The 24439-nt window shown below is 37.4% G+C and overlaps 1 protein-coding gene across 1 annotated transcript in view; it reads left to right on the top strand.

Annotated features, from left to right (window-relative positions):
• ODAD2 (outer dynein arm docking complex subunit 2) overlaps positions 1-23965 on the top strand; it is a 92270-nt gene extending 68305 nt beyond the window's left edge. The window contains exon 20 of the mRNA XM_087761464.1: positions 23460-23965. Coding sequence (XP_087617590.1) covers positions 23460-23573 — 114 coding nt within the window. The 3' untranslated portion in view covers positions 23574-23965. The remainder of the gene's footprint in view (positions 1-23459) is intronic.
• Positions 23966-24439: the final 474 nt, after the last annotated feature.

Genomic DNA, 24439 nt, shown 5'->3' with positions numbered 1-24439 from the left:
ATCTAAAAAAAATAAAAACATTCTTCACAAATAATATTTCTGTATTTTTAATTATCCAGATATTTTAGAATACCATTTTTTTTTAACATAAGTATAAATGGAGCTGTTATTAAAGCTTTGTTCCTTTAAGTCTTTAAGAAATCCTTAACACAAGGCAAATTGATAAAATAGGTAAGTCTAAACAGCAGGACCCTGCAGCAGTTCCCAGCTCTTATGTCCAAGTGCATAGCCTGGCCACATACTGATTGCACATTAGGACTACCTGAAAGGAGGTTGTGCCGAGGTGGGGATCGGTCTCCTCTCCCAAGTAACAAGCGATAAAATGAAAGAAAATGGCCTCAGGCTGCATCAGGGCACGTTTAGGTTGGATAATAGGAAAAATTTCTTCACTGAAAGGGTAGTCAGGCACTGGAACAGGCTGCCCACGGAAGTGGTTGAGTCCCCATCCCTGGAGGTATTTAAAAGACAGGTAGATGTGGTGCTTAGGGACATGGTTTAGTGGTGGACTTGGCAGTGCTAGGTTTATGGTTGGACTTGATGATCCTAAAGGTCTTTTCCAAGCTAAACAATTTTAGAATTTTATGACTAAACCTGGATACATACATTCTGGTCTGTGTCAAAAAAAAAATGCACGTGCAGAACTGGAACCGCAGTATGTACGAACAGTTGGGAATCAGGATTGCAGGGCATATTGCAAAATGCATTTACCTTTCAACTAGGATATAGCCAGAGAGAATCCAATACCAGTGTATGTGTTGAAGTTAACATGGCTCAGAGATCCGTATTAATAAACTGTGAAAAACCTGTTCTGCCTAGGTCATAAAGTGACAAAAGTGCAGTGAGAGGTCATCAGAGCTAGCTCTCTGGAGCTATCTTGTGCTTTCTTACCTGTCTAGCTTTGGTACCACAGAGCTCAGTGTCAGATGATTTGCCTTTTTTCTAGTACTATGACTGCAGTATAGGTATATCCATTTTAAAAGAGTGTGTAGTTTGCTTTTGCCACTATTTTTCAGGGAATGGAATTCTCCCACCCATAAGAGGACAATACCTATGGTCATCTAGAGTTTCTAACCCTAAATAAAGCCTGGTTTAATTAGCAATTATCCTGCTGAGATGTTTCCAACCACTTTCTAATGCTTATATGTTGTGTTATACCTAGAATGGCAAAGCAGCAAAGCAAAGTGAAGCAATAAATAGGCCTTTTTGGAGGATATAGCAGACCAGTGAGACATAGGGGTTCCTATCCAGTGAGGACACCCATATAATAAGTGAAGCATGGTGGGCAGTCTGAGAAAAAATGTTCTGTTGGACCTATGATAGTTTCTCCAGATGTGCTAGTCCAAGTGCTTTTGTTCTGTGTTGCCAGAGCTGAGCAGATCATGAAGCAAATCAACACGTGCACCATGACAGCTCAGGGCGCAGCTGGCCAATCCACCAACGATTATGAGCTTGACTTCTATGCTGGCACTGTTGGAATTACCATCGAGAATCAATTATTGGAGTTTCAGAAAGGCTAAAGAGGCATTCCCAGATGGCAAGGAGAGTGGGTGGAGGAGAGTTAGTTGCTCAAATGCAAGAGTCAGTACAGTGCTGAATCTTACCTGGTCTATTCAGTTGGTCTGCCCGGCACAGGTGAGATAGTGGTTGCGGCACTGTGTCTGTGCTATTGGGTGTCTTTGCACCATGCTTCTCAGTGACGACAGAATGTCCGGGTATTTTCATTTTTCTAGCCTCTCCAGTGAATAGTTGACTGAAGGCATACTTTGTACTTATGTAGGGGTTGTTATGTACAGATTTTTCCAGGACAAATCATATTTTTGCTTCTGGAAAATTTGTCTGGGTTCCTTTGATATTTTTTCATCCTTTTACCAGATATCTGGTGTTTCAGTAATCATGCCCAGTTGAATTAATGTCACAGCTGCTGTAGTTCTGACTAGGTTGCAATACATGCATAATCCCAGGTGTTTCTCAGCACATGTTCATGTGCTGTGTTCACATGCACAGAAGTTTGGTGCTTCAGGGAAACATTTACTCTGCGTCAATGACACAGTTGCTGAGTGCTTGAACAGTTGGTCAGAGACTTTCTCAAAGCATGAGACTTTCTGACCATTCACTACGCAATGCGTATATATATGTTTCTGTCCAGGAAACCAGGAATAAAAATATATAGGGAAAGTAATTTCAGCCAGATTCTCGTATTTCACATTTTGCCACTGCTGCAAACAGTATTTGCTAATCAGAAACAACAGGTATATGTGCACAGTTGTGAGAGAAAACCACTGTTCCAGGTATTCACCTATTTGTAACTGCACCCAAAATATGTTCAGTTTTCTCAAGCAAGGCTGTGTGACAAAAAGGTTGGGAAATACTGGTGTATGTCAGCTGCCATGTGAAATTCTGAGTAGACAGACAGGGTGATTTTGGAGGAAGTTTAGAAAGGCAGTTTATGAAGTTTTTCTTTTATGTTCAGTTCTACACTCAATATTCTTGTGAGTGGAAATGGAACAATGGTTATGACCTGTGACAGATGAATCAATGCTTTCTTTCTACCAAACACCAGAAAATATTTCCTCTTTCTGAAATAAAAATTCATGACCGTGCTGGAAAAGAGATTTGTATTTTCAAAGACCCAGTAATGACATGTGGGCCACTAGAAAGCAGGAGAAATTTTTAGATATCAGACTAAGGAACAGGCATCAACCTGAATTCAGGATTGGAGATAGCTGTCCACAAACCAAGGGAGAAGAGACAGACGTCCAGTGGGGGATTGGCAGTTTATAGCCAAGATAAGCAGGAGTACCAGGCAACGTTCTTCACGCTTGGAGTCTGTCACAATTAGAGGGAAGAGAAATAGGAAAAGTCACAGACAACTTGAAGTATCCAGCCATCACCACATTCTTCATGGAAACAGCAGAAAACCTCCCTTAAAATGTAGCTGTTGCAAAGGAACAAAGATGTCTACCTATAGTTGACTGCTGCTGAAACCTTAGAACAATCAAGCTTGTTCATGAAAAGATCTCCGACTGTCCACTAAAGAGTACACGTTTTTTTATAGGAATACTCTTTTAAGATGAATTGTAGAAAGACTGTTTTGCAAGGCACAGGCAGTTGAGGAAGTGCAACTACTTTAGTAGTGAAAAGATGAGTCTCAACATGTTTTAAAGGAAGAATTCAAGTCATCTAAAGATCCTGAAAGAATACTTAAATCATTGTCCTAGAGACCACGTCACTGTGTCAGTGCTTCTCTGTGTTACAGTCACACATTTCCTTGGTTATGCTGGCAAGCTGTAGATTGGGATATGCTTCTGAAGTGAGTGAGTGAGGATGGTGGTGTGTATAGGCACTTACGAAACTGCTCATAATAGACCTTCTAAAAGACTTAAGATATTTTGAAAGATTGAAAGTATATAAGAGTGAAAAACACGTAACTGATTATTCCTGGTCATTCTTACTTTCCAAATGAAGAAAGATAAAAGGTAATCTATTGTGAAAGTTAATTTCTGCTATTGTGGAAGTTAATTTCTGACTTTGTAAGTGATACAAAGGATTTGTTTTTGTGGAATATCATTATTATTTCTGTGTAAAAAAGGCCTAGGAAGTTTGAATGGCCTCATCACCTACAAAGTTGAGGGCAATTTTTCATGATGAGGCTAATGAGACCTCTGAGGAGATTATTAAACTAATGAAAAAAAGTAAGAACAAGGGAAAATAAGGACCCAAAATCAGGCTGTGGAAGAACAACATTCATCAAACTCATCACTCATCTTAACTTCAAATGTTTACATTGTGGACATGCCCATCTGAAATAGTCACCCAAATTCTTATAATAGCCAAGGAAGAGGAATAGATTCTTTGTTGTGTTTCATCTCTCCTAATTTAGACATTTATATGAAGATAAGGCACCTCAGTCGCTACTGGCAGTATATTCTGGTCTCCTTTGGCTATAATGGGAGTGCAGGTTCAAAGTTCAGATCTGCACATCTACACTGTAGGTATCTATGTTTAATGGGGTGAATCCCATCCTAAGGCAGTGGAGCACTTGTTTAAATGACTATACAGTCCAGTTCGTTATTAGATAGGAATGACAGAATTCTGAATAATAGTGCAATAAGAAAGAGCTATTAAAAAATAATTTATTCTCTTCCTAGAAAAATACAGATGAGATGCATTTATATGCTATGATGGTGATGAAACACTATCTGCCCAGCAGTAACTGAAGCACACTTTGAACATGATCTAATAAAGCCAGATGTTTTAAATTAGTGGATCTAACTAACTTGAATCCAGGGATTTTGAAAAGATCTTTGGAGTATTAAGGATGGATTCCTTTCATCTAACTTTGGCCACTTTTAGTTGTGGAGTTTAAAGCAGTCTAAACTAAGACACTTTGTGTAGTCAATGGAAAGAGAGAGAGGCACCTGCAGACTTGTGCTAGCTGAAAATAGATGCCTAAGGTATCTGGAAGGAATAGACTCATGAAAGTGCCTAGTTTTCTCCACTGAGTATAGAAAGGACCTAGGTTACTAGCTCAGACTAAACAGCTAGCTTTCAGACAGCTGAATTTAAATTAATATCCTCCTGAATGTTGATTTTCAACAAGCCTTGTGGTACAGGGGAAGTTGCAGGGCTGGAAAGGTAATGTGCCAATATTTAAAAAACCAAAATAATATTATAGTCCTGTAAACTGGACACTATTCTCACGTTAAATAACCATAGGTGCATACATTATAATACTAGAAGGGATCATTTTAATGATCTAGTCTGACTAGCCTTGTTCATACAAACCAGAGACATTGCTTCAATTTATTTCTGTTTGGAATAGAGTATATCTTTTAGAAAAACATTGACTCTTTGCTTAAAAAATTCCAGCAATGGAAAATCCACTAGAGCCATCGTAACTTGTTCCAGTAGCTAAATACCTTCCCCATAAAAACATTTGCACCTTACTTGTAGCCTAAGGTTTGTCTAGCTTTATCTTGTGCAATTACATGTATGATACTGTTGCCTGGTAAACTGAAAAGCCCTACATAATTTCTGTTCTCATACACATTCTTTTTGAGTAAGATCAAATTACTTGTCACATTGTCTTCTTTTTAATTAGCTAAGCAAGTGTAATCTCTGATGGAATTTCTATCTTTTTAATTCTTTAATTGTATTTATGTGTCAGTTCTGAATTTTTTATTTTTGAACTTCTCTTTTGGACTGAATTTCAACATACTTCAGAACAGAATTCAATATTCCAGTAATATCTGTATGAATACTTAAAACAGGTAAAATAACTTTCCTGTTTCCATGTAAGCTCTGTTTGAACATCAGAGATTTTCATTATTCTGTTTGGCCACAGTATTGCCCTCAAAGTTCATATTTGGCCAATTTTCTACTTTGATTTCCATGTCTTTTTGGAAACTGTTCCCCAGGTTAGACCTTTGCATGCTATAATGTTGGCCTTCATGCAGTAAAAATTAGGTAATATTGTTAATGTAAATCACCAGTGATTTTAGACCTTGTGATATAAGTTGATTTTTTTTTTTTTTTTCAGGAGATGAAATCAGATTTGAGTTGTTGTGAATACACTTCAAAAATGTCAGCTGAGTTAACTCTCATTTTTGTAAGAATAATTAACAATTTAAAAGCAGCCACAAAATGTATTCAAGCATTTTATTGTTTTAGAGAGGAAAATTTTAAGAGACCAACACACTGACTCTTCTTGTAATGCCTTTAAACAAAATATTGCCTTTCCACAATGGAATATTGCAGGTTTGGCAGAGATATGAGTCATTAGAAAACTGAAGGGGTTCACTGGCTGAGAAAGTGGTAAATACTTTTGAATTATGTAGACACAAATGGATTAAGGTCTATGAAAAGAATACCAGTGGCTTTGATTGTGACGTATAAAGCTAAAAAATGCCTGTTCTGCTTGCCAGTGAAATTCTGCATTTGCAAGTACCTGATCAGATGGTGCATAAATATTCTAAAACATTTAGTGAAATCTTCCCAGTGAGGTAATTTCCAGTATCTCATATAAGGACATCTTGATGTTTTGACTTAAAGTTTGTGCTTGAAATCCCAACTAATTAAATAACAAATAGTAAAGGTATTAATTTTTCTATTTATTCATTTATTCTCAGTACTGAGATGATGCTTAAAGCCATTGATCACAGATAAGTAGTTCACTTTACTAGGCAGTGATGTATACTTAAATAAGAAGATCCCAGAAAACTTTCAGTTTCTATGTAGCACACAGCAAGGTGGAGGTGAACAGATAGGAATGGAGTGGTAGAAAAAAATCAATAAAAATATTTGTATTGATCATATTTGATAGTTCAAGCAAACAAAGATACAATTACTGCTAATTCACAGCTGCAACTCAATCATCATAAGTAAAACATAAATACCAAATACTGACTGTAAGCTTTTTGTGAAAACTGAGGAAACAGGACCACTGGATAGTAGCCAGTCACCCAGACTTTAAGGCACTTATACCATATGGGAACCATAACTGGTGCTGTTGGCAGTTTTTTGCATGTGTGTGTCTGTGCTGAAGGCTACACAAAGTTAAAATAAATTAGCCTCTGTTGAGCTCTGCATTGTTCTGAGCTGCTTTTATTATCCAAACAAGTTTATTTAAAGGTAATATTGCTGTGGTGCACTATGAACAAGTCTATTTTCTCCTGTTCTTATTCCGTTGTACTTACAGGACTGATTATTTTGGGGCTAGAGGAACCATTAACTTAATGATTATAGTACATATCTGAAATGCAGAAGATAAGACTTTCCATTCATGTTCTGACATTTTTTAATATCAAAAGTGTCTATCCAACCTACCAGTGCATGGAACTGATCTTTAGCCTTGCTCTGTGGTCTGGTTTATTGAATTATTTGCACAACATAGAAGTGCTCCATTTTCTTAATATTACAAAATATTAATAGATATATTAATTTATATAGCCTTCTAGAATATCAATTATTGTAGCTTATAGGAACTTCACCAGGGATGCTGAAAACCTAATTTCAAGTGCTTGGAACAATAAGGCAGGCAGAGCAGAGACTTATGCTCCTAAGAGTGGGACTTGATTTGTATATTGATACATTTGAATATATATTTTTTAATTAATCCATCAGATTTGTTCCTGTCTTCTCATCAGGCTATAGCTTCAAGAGATGCGTGGGGATTTTTTCAGTTTCTTAACTTTTTTTTTTTTTGGCAAAGAAGGTGTAACAGCTAGAATGCATTTTCTGAATTCTGTGATGAATTAATACATAAGAGGTATTTGTGCTTTTTGAGTTCTGTTCTTAGTGGTAGAAAGATTAATCATGCATAGGCTCTTCCGTTCCCTTGCAATAATCTAAGATATAAAACCAGTTGGTTTAACCATGATTTATGAAAGCTGTTGTGAAATGTAGATTTAATATTTGGAGAGTTCTTTATACTTTGTTATAATGACTGTATTAAAAAATGCATTTTGTGTATTTTATTGTGCAGAGTTTCCAGAATATTGGTCATTGTTTGCTAAAGTCATAAATCCCTACAAAAAGTTTTGGCTAACCATTTTATGTGAAAAGACTTTCATAAGACCATCACTGTGAAATAAATAGATGTGAATTACAAAATATGGAAGACAATTACTAGTAATTTCTACTGAAAACATTCTAAACCCAACTTTTTGCCACAAACCATATGTATCTGAAGTTTAGAAAATTAAACACAAAAGCACTGTCACCTACTGCTTTAGGAGTATTTGGCTATGGGATTGGTTGTTTTTTGCGGGGGGAACACTGAGTACGGAATATAGAGTTTTACATTATTAAGCAAGGTTTAAGATAAAATCTTTATAAATCAATCAAAACTATTTCATACGCAATATATATGCAATAATATTATTGGTGTACAATAGTATGTATTTGCATATTTCCATATTTGTATTTTTATTTCAAGTTTAGAAGAACCCAGTTTTTAACTATCATGGTTGGCTCTATTCAGGCTCCACAGTTCAGGCTGGAGATACAGCATGTTTGGCACATACTCCAAGCTGACGCTTGTTGCTTTTTATAAATTAGTTGTTACAGTTCTTGGACATCAAGAAAGAGGGCACTAGATGGCAAAATTTCTGCATGTCTGTTGGCTACAGAAAGTATGCCCAGTCCCTTCACCCACAAATCTATTGATCACATCACACTTCAAAATTTCAGATATAAGAGGTTCCATAAACTAAGTCCAACATTGGCGTATTTTGTTCCATTTCAGACGGATTAATGAAAATAGACAATGTTACGCCACTGCAATTTCTATTGTGTTAGCAACTGCCAGGTGTGAACATTTTCCTTTCAGTGTCAGCTCCAGGAAACAGAAACCAGTAAGCCTTTACCTTCATAATAAGCAAAATTTCACCATTCATAAAGTAGGGGTACTTACATGGAAAGCATTTTGCTTTTGCTCCATTGCCAAAGGTAATGTATTTTAGCTTCAGTGTAGATTAAGCCTCAGACTTTAGATGATTTTTCAAAATTTCACATTACTAAAGTTTATGATATGTAGCAAGTGTTCTGTTAAAATCTGGCTGATCTCAGATGGGAAAAACTAAGGGAGATCAGCTTATCTTTGCCCAAACTCTGTGCTTCAGGAGACCTCTAATGTAGTAACATTTGGATAGCAAACCTAGAGACTGGCATAAAGCTCCTCTTGGCACATTTTAAACATCTTTTAGTCTTATAAAAAGAAGCTTGTCCCACTAAGCTGTAGGTTTGTTGGAGCTGTTTAACAGTAGCTGTGCCCTGCAGCTCTTTTAGTGATAAATGAGCCACTTCAAATAAGTGCAATTGCGGCCAACTGTGCAGAAGGAATCCTTAAAAAAAATTTAAATAGACATTTTTGAAGCTTAAAAAATGCACAAACAAAGTATGTTAAACCAAAATATATGCTGCTCCTTTTAATGGAAAAGATTGCTACTGGCTAAGTCTGCCAGCTTCAATAGGTGTGCCAAAAAGCCAAGGAATCTGGCAGAGTCCATAGATAGCAGTTCCATCTTTCATCTATATTTCTTTTCTGTATTTATCTTGCTTTAGAAAATGCAGAGAATGTCTTTTCCTTCCGACTTGGCACTATTTCCAAACCACAGAAATATACAGAGCAGCTTCTTGCAATTGTTTAGCTCCCTGCACCAGTCTTATCCTTGTGACTATGTCAAATGTTTCTTTCTAATTTGGCAATAATAAGAAAGAAGAATATTAAAATGTTTTTCTGTTTATGGAATAATATCTAAATTGTCGGATATTAAAATTAGTTTTCTTAAATTGAGAGATACTGGGCTTAATGTACAAGGACAGAATGCCAGGTAATCATTTTTGGCATTCAGCTGATCAAAAATAGTTTCCTTGTATGTAAGGAGCTATTCAAAGAAGCTGAACATAAAAAATAGGAAGAATATACATATATATATACACACACACACACATACCTATACATATGTATACATATGTGTAAATAGAGGCTGAATTGTCACTCAGGAGTCCTTAGTGTACTGAATTATGCATTCATTGTTGTCATCTATGAAAACTTCTTTTTTTTTTCCTCTTCCTGTAGAATCACTCACTCAGTTCAAATTGCCTTCAAGCCCCAGTCACCGTAATCTCTTTTATGTTGCCATTTTGAAGAGCCCTGTCTTTTAAGTAATATGGAACATCTTATTGCTGTCACTTTCACGGCATAGATGCTAAGGAAAAGACCTTTTGCAATGTGTAGATTATAGGGTGGGCTCTAGTGTTAATGTTCCTCATCAGTGTTCTGTGCTTTGGCATAAAGTCTGAAGGCCTGAGGAGGCTGTCAGGGACAGGAGGCTGATGACAATTCTGTCACTGACTTCAGTGAGGGCTGGATCAGGTTATAATGCAATGGGGATTATATAGCGATCAATTGTATGTAAAAGCTAAAATGTATCTTCTCCTAGACTATGAGTGAAGGTCCATACAATTTCATTTTATTGGAAATTTTATTTTATTTAATTTTGCATTTATCTCCAAGGATAAGTGGCTGTATTTACCAGCTGCTAATCAGTACAGGATTTCATGCAACAGTTTATGATAATTTTTAATCTCTGGAAGTTCTGAAGAAAAAATTAAGGTTAAAGTAAAAGAATATGGGTCAGTATTGCTAGTTAATTACCGAAGGAGTCTGATACACTGCAAATTATATACATTATCTTCAGATCTGGGGAAACTGGAAAGCTTTGACTACAGGAAAGACATCGAGGTGCTGGAGCGTGTCCAGAGAAGAGCAATGAAGCTGGTGAAGGGTCTGGAGCACAAGTCTTCTGAGGAGCGGCTGAGGGAACTGGGGTTGTTTAGCCTGGAGAAGAGGAGGCTGAGGGGAGACCTTATTGCTCTCTACAACTACCTGAAAGGAGGTTGTGGTGAGGTGGGGGTCGGTCTCATCTCCCAAGTAGCAAGCAATAAGACAAGCAGAAACGGCCTCGAGTTGCGCCAGGGCAGGTTTAGGTTGGATATTAGGAAAAATTTCTTCACCAAAAGGGTAGTCAAGCAGTGGAACAGGCTGCCCAGGGAAGTGGTTGAGTCCCCATCCCTGGAGGCATTTAAAAGACGGTAGATGTGGTGCTTAGGGACATGGTTTAGTGGTGGACTTGGCAGTGCTAGATTAACAGTTGGACTTGATGATCTTAAAGGTCTTTTCCAACCTAAACGATTATATTCTAGATAGAAAGTGAATTTAAGTTTTATCTAGTCTACTCATCACATTTGTGTTGAAGATAAAGGTAAAAATATAAAAACCTCTCCATGACACAGGAGTGAGAAAGCAGGCACTCATAAAGGTGCTTCCATACTGCCATACAGACATGACAGTTCCAAATACTGGATTCAGGCTAAGATACATAAATTAGGGCTCTGTGGCAATATAGAAAGATTAAAAAACTCCAGAAGGTATTTAGAACATTAAAAATCAGAATTGTCCTCTGGAGGTGCTTACCTTGTCCACAGGTATGTGGGATGAATCCAGATTTATTTGCTCTTTTTATCTCCATACATTGTATCTGTGCAATCTGTGCAAATCCAACAGTCGTTAGACTGGATCAGCCCCTCCACAGAATTCCAAAGAGAGGTAATTGCTGGACTCCAGAGGCATTATAGGCTAATGGAGCATGTATATATCTAAAGAAGGTCTGTCATACTTTTGTACTGGATTTGCTGGACATTCACTGTATAGAGAAGGTTTTATTAGTCTTTTGCTTCTCAAAGCATTTTGTCTTCTCATCAGTTTCCTAGCCTATTCATGTGTAATAATCTTGTTGCTTTTTGGAAGTGTTGAATTGACCACTCTTGGATTTTAAGAGAGCATTCAACAGCACTCTTCACCACAAACTCTTAACGAAGTTAAACTCCTATGCGATGAGAAGGCAGAGTCCTAGAAAGGATAAATAATTGGTTAAAAATGAGGAATCAAAGTGTAGGAATTAGTATAAAGTTTTGCAGTCAAGGGATCTTGCCATTCAGTATTTCATAAATGATAATGGGAAGGGTGGTGTATGGTGAGGCTGCAAACTTTGCTGACGATACTAAGTTCTTCATGGTAGTAGAGGTGAGAGCCAGCTGCAAACTGCAGTTCACAATGCCGAGCCGTGGAGGTCACATCTCCTGTGCAAGTACATCACAGCTCAGTGCAAAGTTTTTACCTTTCATGAAAGCATTGGATTTACTACACTGGACAGTATGGCACACTACACGTGCAGCAGATGCATAGGGACTGCCAGTAACTATCTGTTAATAACAAACTGAAAAGATGTCCATGTATTTGGGCAATAAAGTCCTCGCAAAGAATTCGGACAGAAAAATTTTCAATGTAACGTACAGCTAGGGACACCCTGAAGCCCTGACTTGGATCTTGGGTTTGCTTCTGATTGATCAGGCTGTTTTTGTTAATCTTTCCACTCTTCTTCTCATAATCCAAGCATTCTCATAAAATTTGCAGTTAAATGTAATAATTATTTATCTTTAAATTTCTGTTGATTTCCTGGGGAGTGGGGAGAAAAATTGATATTCTGTTTAATCCCTTCAGCATCACAAATGCATACAAGGGAATTGTATTTTGAAAAACCACTGTTTGATAAATGCCAATATTCTGCATAAATATGCTCCTGTTCAGGAAAGGATGTTAAGTTCCTTAATTTTATCCTGATTCAAGCATGTGATGCAGTGTTTTCATGGAAAAGTAGCCTCTTTGAGTTGGGAACTGATGAAAAAGAGAGTACCTTCCCCATGTAGGAGTAGCACTTTGTCTTACACCAGCTTCCCCATATTGTTATAATTAGGTGGTGGTGTGCCCCAAGTATACTCACCCAAGAATGTCCAACATGCTGTTAATAATGTTCTTGTGCTAGCATTAGTGTTGTGAAATAGTATTTTGGGTAGCTAGTTAACTAACCGTACCAACCATTTCATCCTACCTGAGATACAAAGTAACCACTGTACCAAGTTCAGAGTATTAATTGTGATTCTTTTTACCTTTTGCAGTGGTAGCGTTCAGCTAGAAGACCCACATGAATTTTTTCTTTCTATATTAAAGCATAGAGTTGCATGGTTTTAGGAAATTAATTTTCACATCTTCCCCCGCATGCTTTAACCAGCTTTAGCAGAGCTTTTATACATGTGCTACAACCTCCACTTGCCCAAGCATAACTATAGCTTTCTTTTTATAAAACTAAAAAAGCCCAAGCAAACAAATAAGTCAAAAACATCCCCAAAACTTGATGCCTGGAATTGAAGCTGAGCAATTACTCAATAAAAAAGTTGAGGAACAGGCTTTTGCTCTAATCAGAGGAAAGTTTTAGATTTGACTTCTATTAGTGAATTTTTCATTCCCTACTTCATAGGTATGTCTTTCGAGAGGGAAGGAAGCAGATCAAGGCCTCTAGTATTTCCTGGCTGACATAGACAAGGCAGGCTTGCAGGTATTATTGCTTGCTTGCAGACTACACAGTGTCTTTAAAAATCTCTAATCTTCACAAAGCTTCCAAAATCCAGCAGTCACTCAAGCAGTTTGTGGCCAGAGTGAGTCCTTGAGTGGGTTTGGGGAGATGCTTTGCTTCTTTTTTAAAAAAATATCTGTCTAACTCCACTCTAGAGAAGTATATGCAAATCGCAAATACTTTGGTTGAATATGATCTGAATGGAGTGCTAATTCAAGCCACCCCTTATGTTTTAATCACCAAAAAACCAAGGCATTTTTCTGTCACAATAAGTGGGTGTGGTAATGTTTTTCCACAGCACAGACTTTAGGAAAGCATATAAATTTCCAGCACTAGTAAATATATTTTATGATCACTATATCACACTCTGTTCATAAAGTAATGCTCAAGTGACTCAGAAATTTGGGTTCATTATAGGAAGTTGACTCCTCACTATAAAATAATTTATTCCTTATGTTTTTCTCTAATAACAAAAAAGAAGCAGTTTGACAATCTTGAAAAGTAACTTCCACTCTATGTTCATCGTTTCTTTCATTTTTTTCTGGTATCATACATTAAATCTACAGATATGAATGAATATGCAGACTATACACAGACCTTTGCCCATAAACAGCCCCAGCTCATTTCTTGCTTCATCACATTCAGTTTCATATTTATATGAATAAAGCTGAGCTGTGTTCATACCATCTATACATTTATTTATGCTGTGTTCTAATTGAACATTTTCTAGTACATTTACTAATCTAAAACCAGACTATAAGTTGAACGATAACCACTCATCTTCCAGTTTATGTAAATGTATGCACTGTTGCCACCCACACATCTAAAAACATGAGATTATAGATCAGTCTTCTTGCATGCCACAAAAAAAACCCAAACAGCTTTAAAATACGCTGGCTCGTTGTTTGAAATAAATGCTATTGTATGAATCTACAGTAAGAATATCCTGCTTTTATCCCCAGACTTTGATATGTAAGGTTTACTAGCAAAAGCACCCCACTGGTTATGATTATAATGATCATATATAGGCAGAGAGACAGACACTTAGACCATTGGACCTAAAGCTATATTAACTTTAGAGATCAAAATGAGTACTTGGAATTGAATACAGAAGAGAATTTGAAGTCTGTTCATGCATACCCGTAGATCTAACGTACTTTTAAAATACTAGTACAGTCAGATTTTGTACACTGTTCTGAGGATAAGATGCAACTTGAGATAAACATTGCAAAATTTGTCACTAGTCTGGAAACTGTGGTGTCTCTTTGCTGCAGGTCAATGTTGTCTTCAGAGACAGACTAGTTATAGTGCACTTCAGGAATATTAGACAAACCAGAGGAAAAAAATGCACCATGTTTTCAGGGTATTGCTGAGAAGTCAGGCAGAACCCTTCAGTATGTGAAGGTTAATGGACAGCTTAAACCTCCTTTTTTTCCTCTGACTTGCTGCTGATAGTTTATTTGCAACTGCCCCCTCTTAACTTTTGTATAATCTTCATATGACTGCTAGAGATAAACAGACAGACAGAATGACAGTATTCATACTGATAGTAATGTTAACAAATTTGGAAAACCAAAATTAAATTATCAGTTCCTTCTCAATTTCCTACACTACCTCCTCAGTAATACTTGGGAAGGAATGACGAGGTAAAAGTCATGCTCCTGTAAAGTGAAAAAGAAAAAGTGTGAAAAAGCAGGTAAGTGTGGAAAAGGAGCAGGAAATACAAAGAAGAAAGATTGATCAGACTGGCAGCAATATAAGGGAAGGGTAGTCCCGAACATGTTGCTGAGCCAAACTAAATTATGAAAGGAAAGGAACATCCATGACATAAGTTTACTGTTTTCAGTGTCCATTACATGTAGTAAGTTAGCAGGCTCCTGTTTTAGTCTTAATAAAATGAATTTCCAGTGAACTGAAAAAAGCTTTTTTAAAAATGTCACTCTATCGAGATTACGAAAAAGTTCTTTATTCTCTGTATCCCACCAAAAGCCTTTTATATGTTAATCTTCTCATGAAAACTACAATGAAATAAAAATAAAATAGAGAAAGTGGTTCAAATAAAAATATGCTGTAAGACCCTGGGCTTCATCACTTCTGGATTATCAGATCTGCCTATTGCTTTTTGTGGGATGAATTTCATATCCCGTAAGACTCTTTGTACCTTGGAATGTTCATGATGATTGAATTCTTTCTTAATATTGCACCAAACTTCTTACAGCTGAATGTAGATTCAAACTATCTGCCTTTAAGGACTCCAATTGGTTACATATAATCCTACCTTTTAAACAAAGATTAGAAATCATTTTTATTACTAGTTTTATTTAGCTACATTACCTTTGCATGGTATGTTTATATTTAGTTAGACTTATATCTGAAATTGTTGGAAATACCCCTCTGAAGACCTACAAGTAACAACTTGAGATGGGAAAAGCTTTAAGCTTAGTGTATTTTAAAGTGGCCTGCAAGTTTACAGTTTTTAAACTATTTTATATTTCACCATTTAGCATTTTGTTCACTTTCTCCTTGTCACTGATATTCCGAGTTCCCTGCCCATTTATTATGCCTTTACACAGAAGGGGGGCATCCTTCTCTAGGTAGTTATATAAGAAACAGACAATTAATACAGATGAGGTGAAGAGCAAGCTGTAGGGTTTATTCATATTTTGTAGATATATAAAAACTTGCAAGTATGTATATGTACTTAAAGTGTGTATATCTCCTATTATAATTCCCTTAAGGCATTCAGGCTGTATGTATTTCTCCAAAGTGATGCAACGCAACATTTAGCCTCACTGGAGAGTATGAGACCTATATTCTTATTTTGTATTTTATTAGTGTGTGCTCAAGAGGATTTCTTTTGAAGAGCGCTATCCCCATTGTAGTAGGCACAATTCAGATGTGTCGGAGAAATATGGACCTTGTCCCAAATATGGTTTCGTTGCAATACAGGAGATCACTAAACAAAATAAATAGACAAAAAGGGACAGGTCGCAGATAGGAAAAACAGAAAAAATGAAGCTGTACCCAGAAGATTTTAAACTTCAAATCTATCATGGCGTAAAATCAGTTGAAGTTCACTGAAGCTGTGTATTCTAAAGAAATAGTTAACATCTCACGGTAGGGTACTGGTAATCAGATGTTCAGAATACTTCACTGAATCTGCCGAGCCCTGCTCTTCTTTCTCCCTTGTTTCTCAGCATTTTGTGGGATTCACCTTGCCAACAGCTGTTTTGTCACAGGCAGTCACATAGGAAAAAGTAACAACTTGCAGAGGACACGTCACCTGTCGTAAGTCCTGAGCTAGGTGAAATGGTTTAATATCTGGAAGTGCACCACAAACTGCAGACAAGTTTATTCTCATCCTAACGTGTCCTGCACCTGTTTGCAGAACGTGCACAGGTTTGCCTGCCCCTGCACTCTTCACTGGTTTTCTGAGGGAGGAAGGGAAAGATGAGAAAGAAGAGACAGCTCCTGGCCAGCCTGCTGGCCACCACCACGGTCAGGTGTACCTTAGCCCAACCTGCATCCTTTGGACCTCCTTATCCCCCCAGCCATGCCTGAGTACTCCCAAAGTTTGTTATCCTTTTTCCATGGCTGCCATAATGGAGATTTGTTTCATGGGAGAGAGAAGAGGAAATACAGGAATAAGAGGAAGGAAAAAGAAGCGAGGTGCAATCTTCCTAGGATTTCTCCCACCCCAGCCAGAGACCTTCAGCTCCCACCTCTTTACATTTAAAGTGAGTGAACTAGGCTACACCGGGGCTGCTCTGACTTTGGTCCCAGGGAGGAGAGACCTTATACGAGAGGGAATCAGCACAGTAGGTGTCTGCCCTGCCCATCTTTTGCCCTTACTGGAATTTCTTGGTACTGAATTTTGTACGTCTGCTAGCTCAGTGTTCCCTGGCACACTGAACTTTACGTCTGAAATCTATTCTCTTCGTGCCACCTGAGAAAAACAAAATTACCAGAAAACACTGCAGAACTTGCATGAGCATCTTCTTAGGAGGCCGTGCACGGTGCATGTTGTCTTATCCTTTCACTCAGCTGAAAGAGGAAATCAGGAAATCGGCCTGAATTTTAGTTTAGAAACAGTGACTTAGCTTAACCTTTATTATGCTTTGATTGTGGAGTATGTTTTATTATTTATAATTTAATTTTATGAGAAGTATTTTCATAGGAATATGTGTAACATAACACTTAAACTAGGTGCTTTAATATTTTCCAGTGTGCAATATGGTGTTGAAAGTTAGCAAAATGCTGGCTGGACCTAGACTGATACTTTCTTGGATAAGCTTCTACCATATGCTTTTATTTAAAGTATTTTTTTCTTTTAGGTTAGATTTATAAAAGGCATGTGAGAAATGTCTTTTTTTGGAAAACAAGTGTTACGCAATTAGAAAATCACAGTGCTAGAAATTTAGCATCCTTTAGGAAATGTTGCATGTAAAAGAAGTCAGATACTAAATCTAAATTTAAAAAAAAATGGCAAGTCCTACCACCAACTGGAAATGCTATGTCAATCTACAAGATGTCATCACCAGCACAGAACATAGAAGCAGCAGTTGTATTGAAGTAAATGTCTTTAGTTCCAGGAATGCTAAGCTCTATGTGAATTCTGACTAGCTTCCCACTATAGATATGAATCTTGTTGAAGGAGTTTGTCCATATTTCCTTCTGATTAGAAAAAATGAAATAAAATTTGTTTTACAGGGCAGAAAACCTACAGAAGCCAGGAAAAAAAAAAGGCATTAAATATTCTTTTTATGGTTATTCTTTATTCGTTGTTTGCATTCATGTTCACAGGACTCCAGAGTATTGAATAGGCTGATCTTTTATCTGTTTTATATGAGCAAGGGACCCTCTTTCCAGCAGTACTGTTCTACACTTTCCACTGTTTTGGAAAACTTGTTGTAGAAACATCATGTGACTAACCCCTTATTTGAAATTAATGCATGCAAAATTGTGTTCTTTCTGAAATCGCCACTTCCTATGTTTCCTGCTTCCCACCTCTGAGCCTGGAAGCTGCAATGACTGTGGCCAAAGGAAAACGAGTACTTATAAGTTATTGTACCCATACATGGACCATCACTAACATCTAAGATTTTGTCAGATTTGGGATTTCTTGTTGCAAAACTTGTCTACACTTTTTCTGCTTTAAAAATCCCCTTGAGCTACTTCTTTTGTAGAAGTGAAAAATTCGAGAAAGACATCTTCATAGCAAAGATAATTACTACCCCATTTTTATTACTTACTCATCCAGGAATCCATACCCATTTTGGAATGACACTTTTACAACTTCTTACATTGATGCTTATGTTATCTTGTTGGAAATAATAATTTTTCAATGGGTTATTTTGTGATTGTAGAGATAGGATTTTAAGGAAGCTGTGCTATCAGACAATGGAACGTGGCATCATTCATGATGCATGAATATCCAAGCAAATATTGTGGCTTACCCCCTTACCCCTTGTTATTCCCCTGGGGAACAAAAGACTTTCCATTTTTGTTACACCTTTGGTATGCCAGAAAGCATAAGGCCCAACAATGAGAGTCTGCAAAGCGTGTCTTCAGAGCAACAATTCCTCCTCCCAGTCTGGGGCACTCCAGACGGGTCAGCCTCACATTGGTCTTTGGGGAAATTATGGAGGGAGTCCTCTTGGAATGCGTTTCTGGGCACAAGAAGGAGAAGATGATTTGGAAGAGTCAACATAGATTTACCAAAGGTAAATCTGATTGTCCTCTCTGTGTCTAAGTTTGTAGATGAGAGGAGAGCAGTGGATGTCATTTACCTTGGCTTTAGGAAGGTTTTCAACACTGTTTCCCACAGCATACTTCTGTCCAAGTTAGGATGTATTATATTCTAGATGTGTGAACAACCAAATGGATTAAAAATGGTTGGATGACCCAGCTCAGAGGATAGTAGTTAATGGCTCGTACTCTACCTGGAGGCTGGTGACAAGGGGAGTGCTGAAGGGCTCTTTCTGTTGGGACCATTTAACGTGTTTGTCAGTGACCTGGGGAAGGCAGTGGGCTACTTACTCATAAAGTTTGCGGTGGGGACAGTTTCGATAAGTCAAGCTGCCATTCAGAGGTACCCAGGCAGGGCTGGAGCCGGCCAGCAGGAACGTTATGAGATTCAGCAAGGACAAATGCAAAGTCCTGCACCTGAGAAGGACTTGCACTTGCACTTGCACTTGCACTTGCAGTGATACAGGCTAGGGACTGACTGGCTGAGGAGCAGTTTTACTGAAAAGGGCATAGAGATTTTTGTAGAAAGCAAGCAGAACATTAGGCAGCAGTGTGTCCTGACAGGGAAGAAGACACAATACTGGGCTGTATGAACAGGAGCGCAGCCAGGAGATTGAGGGAAGTGATTGTTCCCCTTAGTACTCATTAGAGCACACCTTGAATACTGCACCCAGCTTTGGCCCTCCAGTGTGGGAAAGACATGGATAAACTATAATAGGTTCAGCAGAGGACCACCAGGATGGTCAAGAGCTGGAGCACTTGCCTTATGAGGAGAAACTAAGGGAACTGGGCTTTTTCAGCCTGCAGATTCAAGCAGACTTAATAGCAGCCTTCCAGTACCCCCAAGGAGGTCAGTCATCAAAAAGATGGAGCTAGGTTTTTCACAGCGATACATGGCAAGAGGATGAGAGACAACAGGCATAAACTGAAACAAGAGTGACTGAATGTAGGGAAAACCTTTTTCTCTACAAGGACAGTCAAACACTGCAATAGGTTGCCCAGAGAGGTTGTGCCATTTCCATCACTGGAGGTTTTCAAGATTGGGCTGGATAAAACCCTGAACAACCTAGTCTAACGTTGTAGCTGACTCTGCTTTGAGCATGACATTGGACTAGAGACCTCCTGAGATTGCTTCCATTCTGAATTATTCTATGATGGTGCAATCCTAGTATAGTATCACAATTCTGTGCTATTTTAAAGCTGGGTTAGTAATAGCAAAATCTTCTTAATTGTTCTGAATATTTAAATGATTTGGCTGTGCATTGCTCTTGCTTTTGGAACCCAGAAATGCTACATATGCTCTGTATGTTCTCCAAACAGCTTGTATTTGTGCTTATTTGCTGGTATGACGTGCTAACTGTGCAAAAAATTTTGGACTCTCGCCTTAGAATATAGAGACCTGCCAACAGAAAATGAAGGCTACATAGTGCTGCAAATGCTTTCTCTGTCTATGGAAAGTGCCTCTTATGTGCCAGAAAGAAGCATTTATACCACATGCTTTTTTACTGCTTCTCACATCTGTTAACATTTACATGTGTCAGAAAACAATACCTGAACAGTAAAGGGAAGGGATACATGAAGTTCAAGGGCATTGCATCAAGAAAAAGGACATGTTATATTGCACTGGTGCATTGGAATGAAAAAAGATTTCTTGGACTTGTCAAATAGATCTAATATGTGGGTATGGTCTGTGTATACTGCCTATGAATACATTTCCATACCTGAATTGGATGACCCAATTGCCAGCAAATTGAACTGAACCCATGAAAGGGTCAAGGAGTGGCAGTCAGGAAGTGAAAGAATAATAACTTTCTTGGTACATACAAAAAGAATAAAATTTTATTTCATTTAAGGAAGGATTTATATCAACATGTTCAAAGTTAGATTCCTAAACATGGAATTACCTACTTATATTGAAATACTTTGCGTGTTCGATAATCTTCTCTTCAGCTGCCTTTTTGTAGCAAAAGGAGTAGGTTGACTGACAAACGTTGCTGTATATCCTCAGTCCTCAGAGGCAGCTACTGTATTAGACTGTGTTTCCAAGAATATTTCTTCGAAGTCGTATTGTGAAAATTCTGAGACATGGTGTAGTACAGGACTTTGAATGATGTAGCAGTTCTTATGGATGTTACCGCTGGCAAGCGATTTAGAAAAACAACAAATTAGAGAGGAACTGATTCTTGATCTCCCAAACTCAGAAGGAAAAAAATCAGTATTTGATACCTTTATTAAAATTGCTGTTTGCATTGGTTGCATTCATACCACTAATTCTTTAGACATCTATTTGTGTACTTTAAACCAGTGTCATGTAGTAGGCTGTTCTTTGATACCTAACCCTGATTTTCCAAAATGTGCCTGCAATAAAGACCACAGTTCCCCCCCACACACTATTGTTATTGCTTAATATTGAGCTCTGCATGGAAAGTGACAGAAAAATATTTATTTTCCTAAGTTTTCAGAGCCTAGAAAGAAGAGTTGGCTAAAAGAAATAAATAACCTTGAACTGAGTCCTACCTAACATGTAGTCATAATAAAGGCAACAGTCTGTTTTTGCTTTTTGCTATATTTCTGCTAGATAATGTATCTCCAAAACATTATTTTTGTGATAAACTTCTGCTCTTACAAACTGATAACAAGTCTTATGCTGAAAGTATTATGAAAGTTTGAGTTCCACACTCACTACGCTGAAAAAGCCTTCCACTAGGTCTGTGAAGATGCAGTGAATAATCACATAAGGCATACGGTTTCCTTGCCCCCAAATTTGAAACTTATAGCTTTACCAAAACCACCGTATGAACGGTATGTGCATACATATTTTTGGTTTTGAGTCAGGGATATGAAGGATCTATACCAGTTTTCCTCAGTAAGTTATACGAGAAAGTTGTGAGGCACCCAAAGAAACACTTGAAGCTGATCAGAAATCAGCTGGTGGAAAATAGCGAGGAAGAAAGATCTTCATCCAGCAATATTTCTTAAGAAAAAAAAGCAGTTAAGCATCTGAAGAGACTTGCATTCTGGCCTTTGTGCTTTGTAGAGCAGCTTTATCACAACACAGAGGTGTGCTGCTTGGTCCTCCTGCCAGCTGAAGTCAGTGGTGAAACTTCTCTGGTTGCTCCAGTGACTTCTCTGGTTGCTGCCCCTGGCCCAACATTTGCATGCAAAGAAAGTATAAGAATATAAAGCTTTCTCATATCATTTCCTCTCATGTCATTTTAACTCTGGCATATCCCTTTAGGAGTGTTCAGACTTCAAGAATGCTTATCTAGCTATTTGTACAGAGACATCTGATTGCATTAATGGAAATTATAGGAAGAATTGCTAGAAAAAATTATCATTGATGCTCAATTTACATAATACTCTTTTTGACATAATTCAGGCCCATCACAGGCACCCTTACCAGTTACATGTAGGGGTCAAAGGGTGAAAGGTGACTGGCAAGACGCTTGTTTTGTACATTTGGCTAACACAAATACTTCCTCAAGTATAAAATGCTTTGATCTCTATAAGCAAATGCCATATGTGTGCAGCTGTGGCCCGTGCCTCACGATTGCTGGAAGGTTAGAAAAAGGTAGCATACGAATTTGATGTCTGCATTCAATTTATGCTTTTATATTTAGCAGTTCATAATTTTGTGTAATATTTTAGCTGTATGAAAAATATGCACCGGAGTTGAGTGATAACAGATTTCTCTGTGGTTTGACTCAACATTGTTTGGGTGAACACAGAATCCTAAGTATTGCAGACTGAAAATATAGGTTTTAATTAGAGCTGTCTGAGCTTCAACATACCTGAACACACATTAAGCTTGGCAGATTTTCAGAAATCTGAGGATTGCGTGGAGATGATTTAAGCTAAGCAAGAGTCTTCTGTTTTCCAGCATATATTGCATTTGCAGTTGCATCACTGACTTTCAACACACTGAAGAACTGAGATCCAAACCCATTATTAATGGTTTTCTGATATGTAAAAATGGTTTATCATGAAGGCCTGTCTTATGTCACACTTGTGTTGAACAATACCTTACTCCAAGGGAATTTCCATTGAAAAAATTGAATGACTCCCAGAGTAAAGGATCTGCTCCACATGACTGAAAAGCTGAATCTGCTCCAAAAGTTTGGTGCCTTTTCTGAGCTTTTTTTTTTACTTTTACATGCAAATGTTTAAGAATGGTATGCCCAGATCTGTATCCCTCAAGCAGTTTAACGTGAGTGGTTTGCTGTGACAATAAAGAAACCTGCTGCAGTCAATGGGACACAAGGGTGCATTCACATGGATCCAGTTTCATGATCAAGGCCAAAAAAAAAAATGTATGGCTTTGTTTATTAAAAATCTTGAGCATGTGCAAATATACCAGTGTACCTGGGGGGGAAACCATGATTTCAATTAAAGCATATGCAATTTCTACTCTACAAGAAAAAATCCAAGACACAACCAATAGACAGGCATGATACAATAAACAGAAAATCAGACATGAAAATATCAAATTACAGGTACAAATATGATAAAATACAAAGCGTTGTGCTCTATGTGTATGTTAATACATATAGGTATACAAAAGTATACATATATAGGTATACATACATATATAATACAGTGTTTATGATTTTTTGTATTTTATTTATTATGTGTGTGAGTAAATTCATGCAATTGTTCTAGATATGATTTGAATATTATTTAAATAATAGCGTACTTATTTGGTTTTCTTATGCTGTTTCTCTTTTGTATTTTTGCTAGCTCCTACTGGCTATGGTGGGCTCTACAGATGAAACTCTGCAGGAGGCAGCAGCTGGTTGCATAGCAAACATCCGCAGATTGGCTCTAGCAACAGAAAAGGCAAAGTATGGCTGATGCTTTAGCAGCTTTTACCAACACACTTGTTTTGCAATACAGCCACATTTAAATACATGATTACTCCTTCTAGCATCTGTATTTCATAGCAGAGCTCATTTATATGAAGATAATTTAATAACAAAAATAAATCTCTGGAAAATTATGCTTGGTTTTGCATTATTGGTTTGTCACATCTGGGTTTTATAAAACACTCACACCTGGTTTTGTGTGTCTTTTAGTATTACATCTTTCAAAAGACTATCAGTTAAGATATGTCAAAGACTTTCTACAATTAATATGCGTGTATTTGAAATTCATTGTAGATATAAATGGTTTTGCATATCTGTGACATTACAATAAATTTTTCTTCACTGTGTGTGTGGTTGTGCAGTGAGTTATGAATGTCTTGAACAATTCCCTCCGTGCTAAACATGTCCAGTCATCCTGTCATTATGTTTTTGCCTGTTTGATCACTCGCAATTCACAGGAGAGGACAAAATGCAGATACATCAATCTCACAGCTGGTGTTGTATAAGGACTGCAAACAGGTGTAGCAGTAGACATAACTCCAAATTTCCTGTTTCTACCAATATCAAACAAAATAGTGCTTAATTTTATAAGTAGTTGGTAAAATGTGTTTTAATTAGCATGTGTTTAACTCAATTTTAAATTTACCATCTGTAAATAAAAAGTGGAGAATTACATTTATGTTTACACATTATCTTATCGTGGGTTTTTGTTTTTAAACTGAGGACAACATTGTATTGATGTACTTACTTTATTTTTCTGCATAACATTATATTCAGAATTAGAGTTGCTTTGCATAACCACATAAACAGTGGTTGATATTATAGATTACAGACCCACTGTATGTACCGTGCTCA

This window comes from Nipponia nippon, unplaced genomic scaffold (genome assembly GCF_047370975.1).
Source record: "Nipponia nippon isolate SJK-2023a ecotype South Korea unplaced genomic scaffold, ASM4737097v1 scaffold_1, whole genome shotgun sequence".
Lineage (NCBI taxonomy): Eukaryota > Metazoa > Chordata > Aves > Pelecaniformes > Threskiornithidae > Nipponia > Nipponia nippon.
The sequence above is the reverse complement of the archived record's forward strand: the minus strand, read 5'-3'. Positions and strand labels throughout refer to the sequence as shown.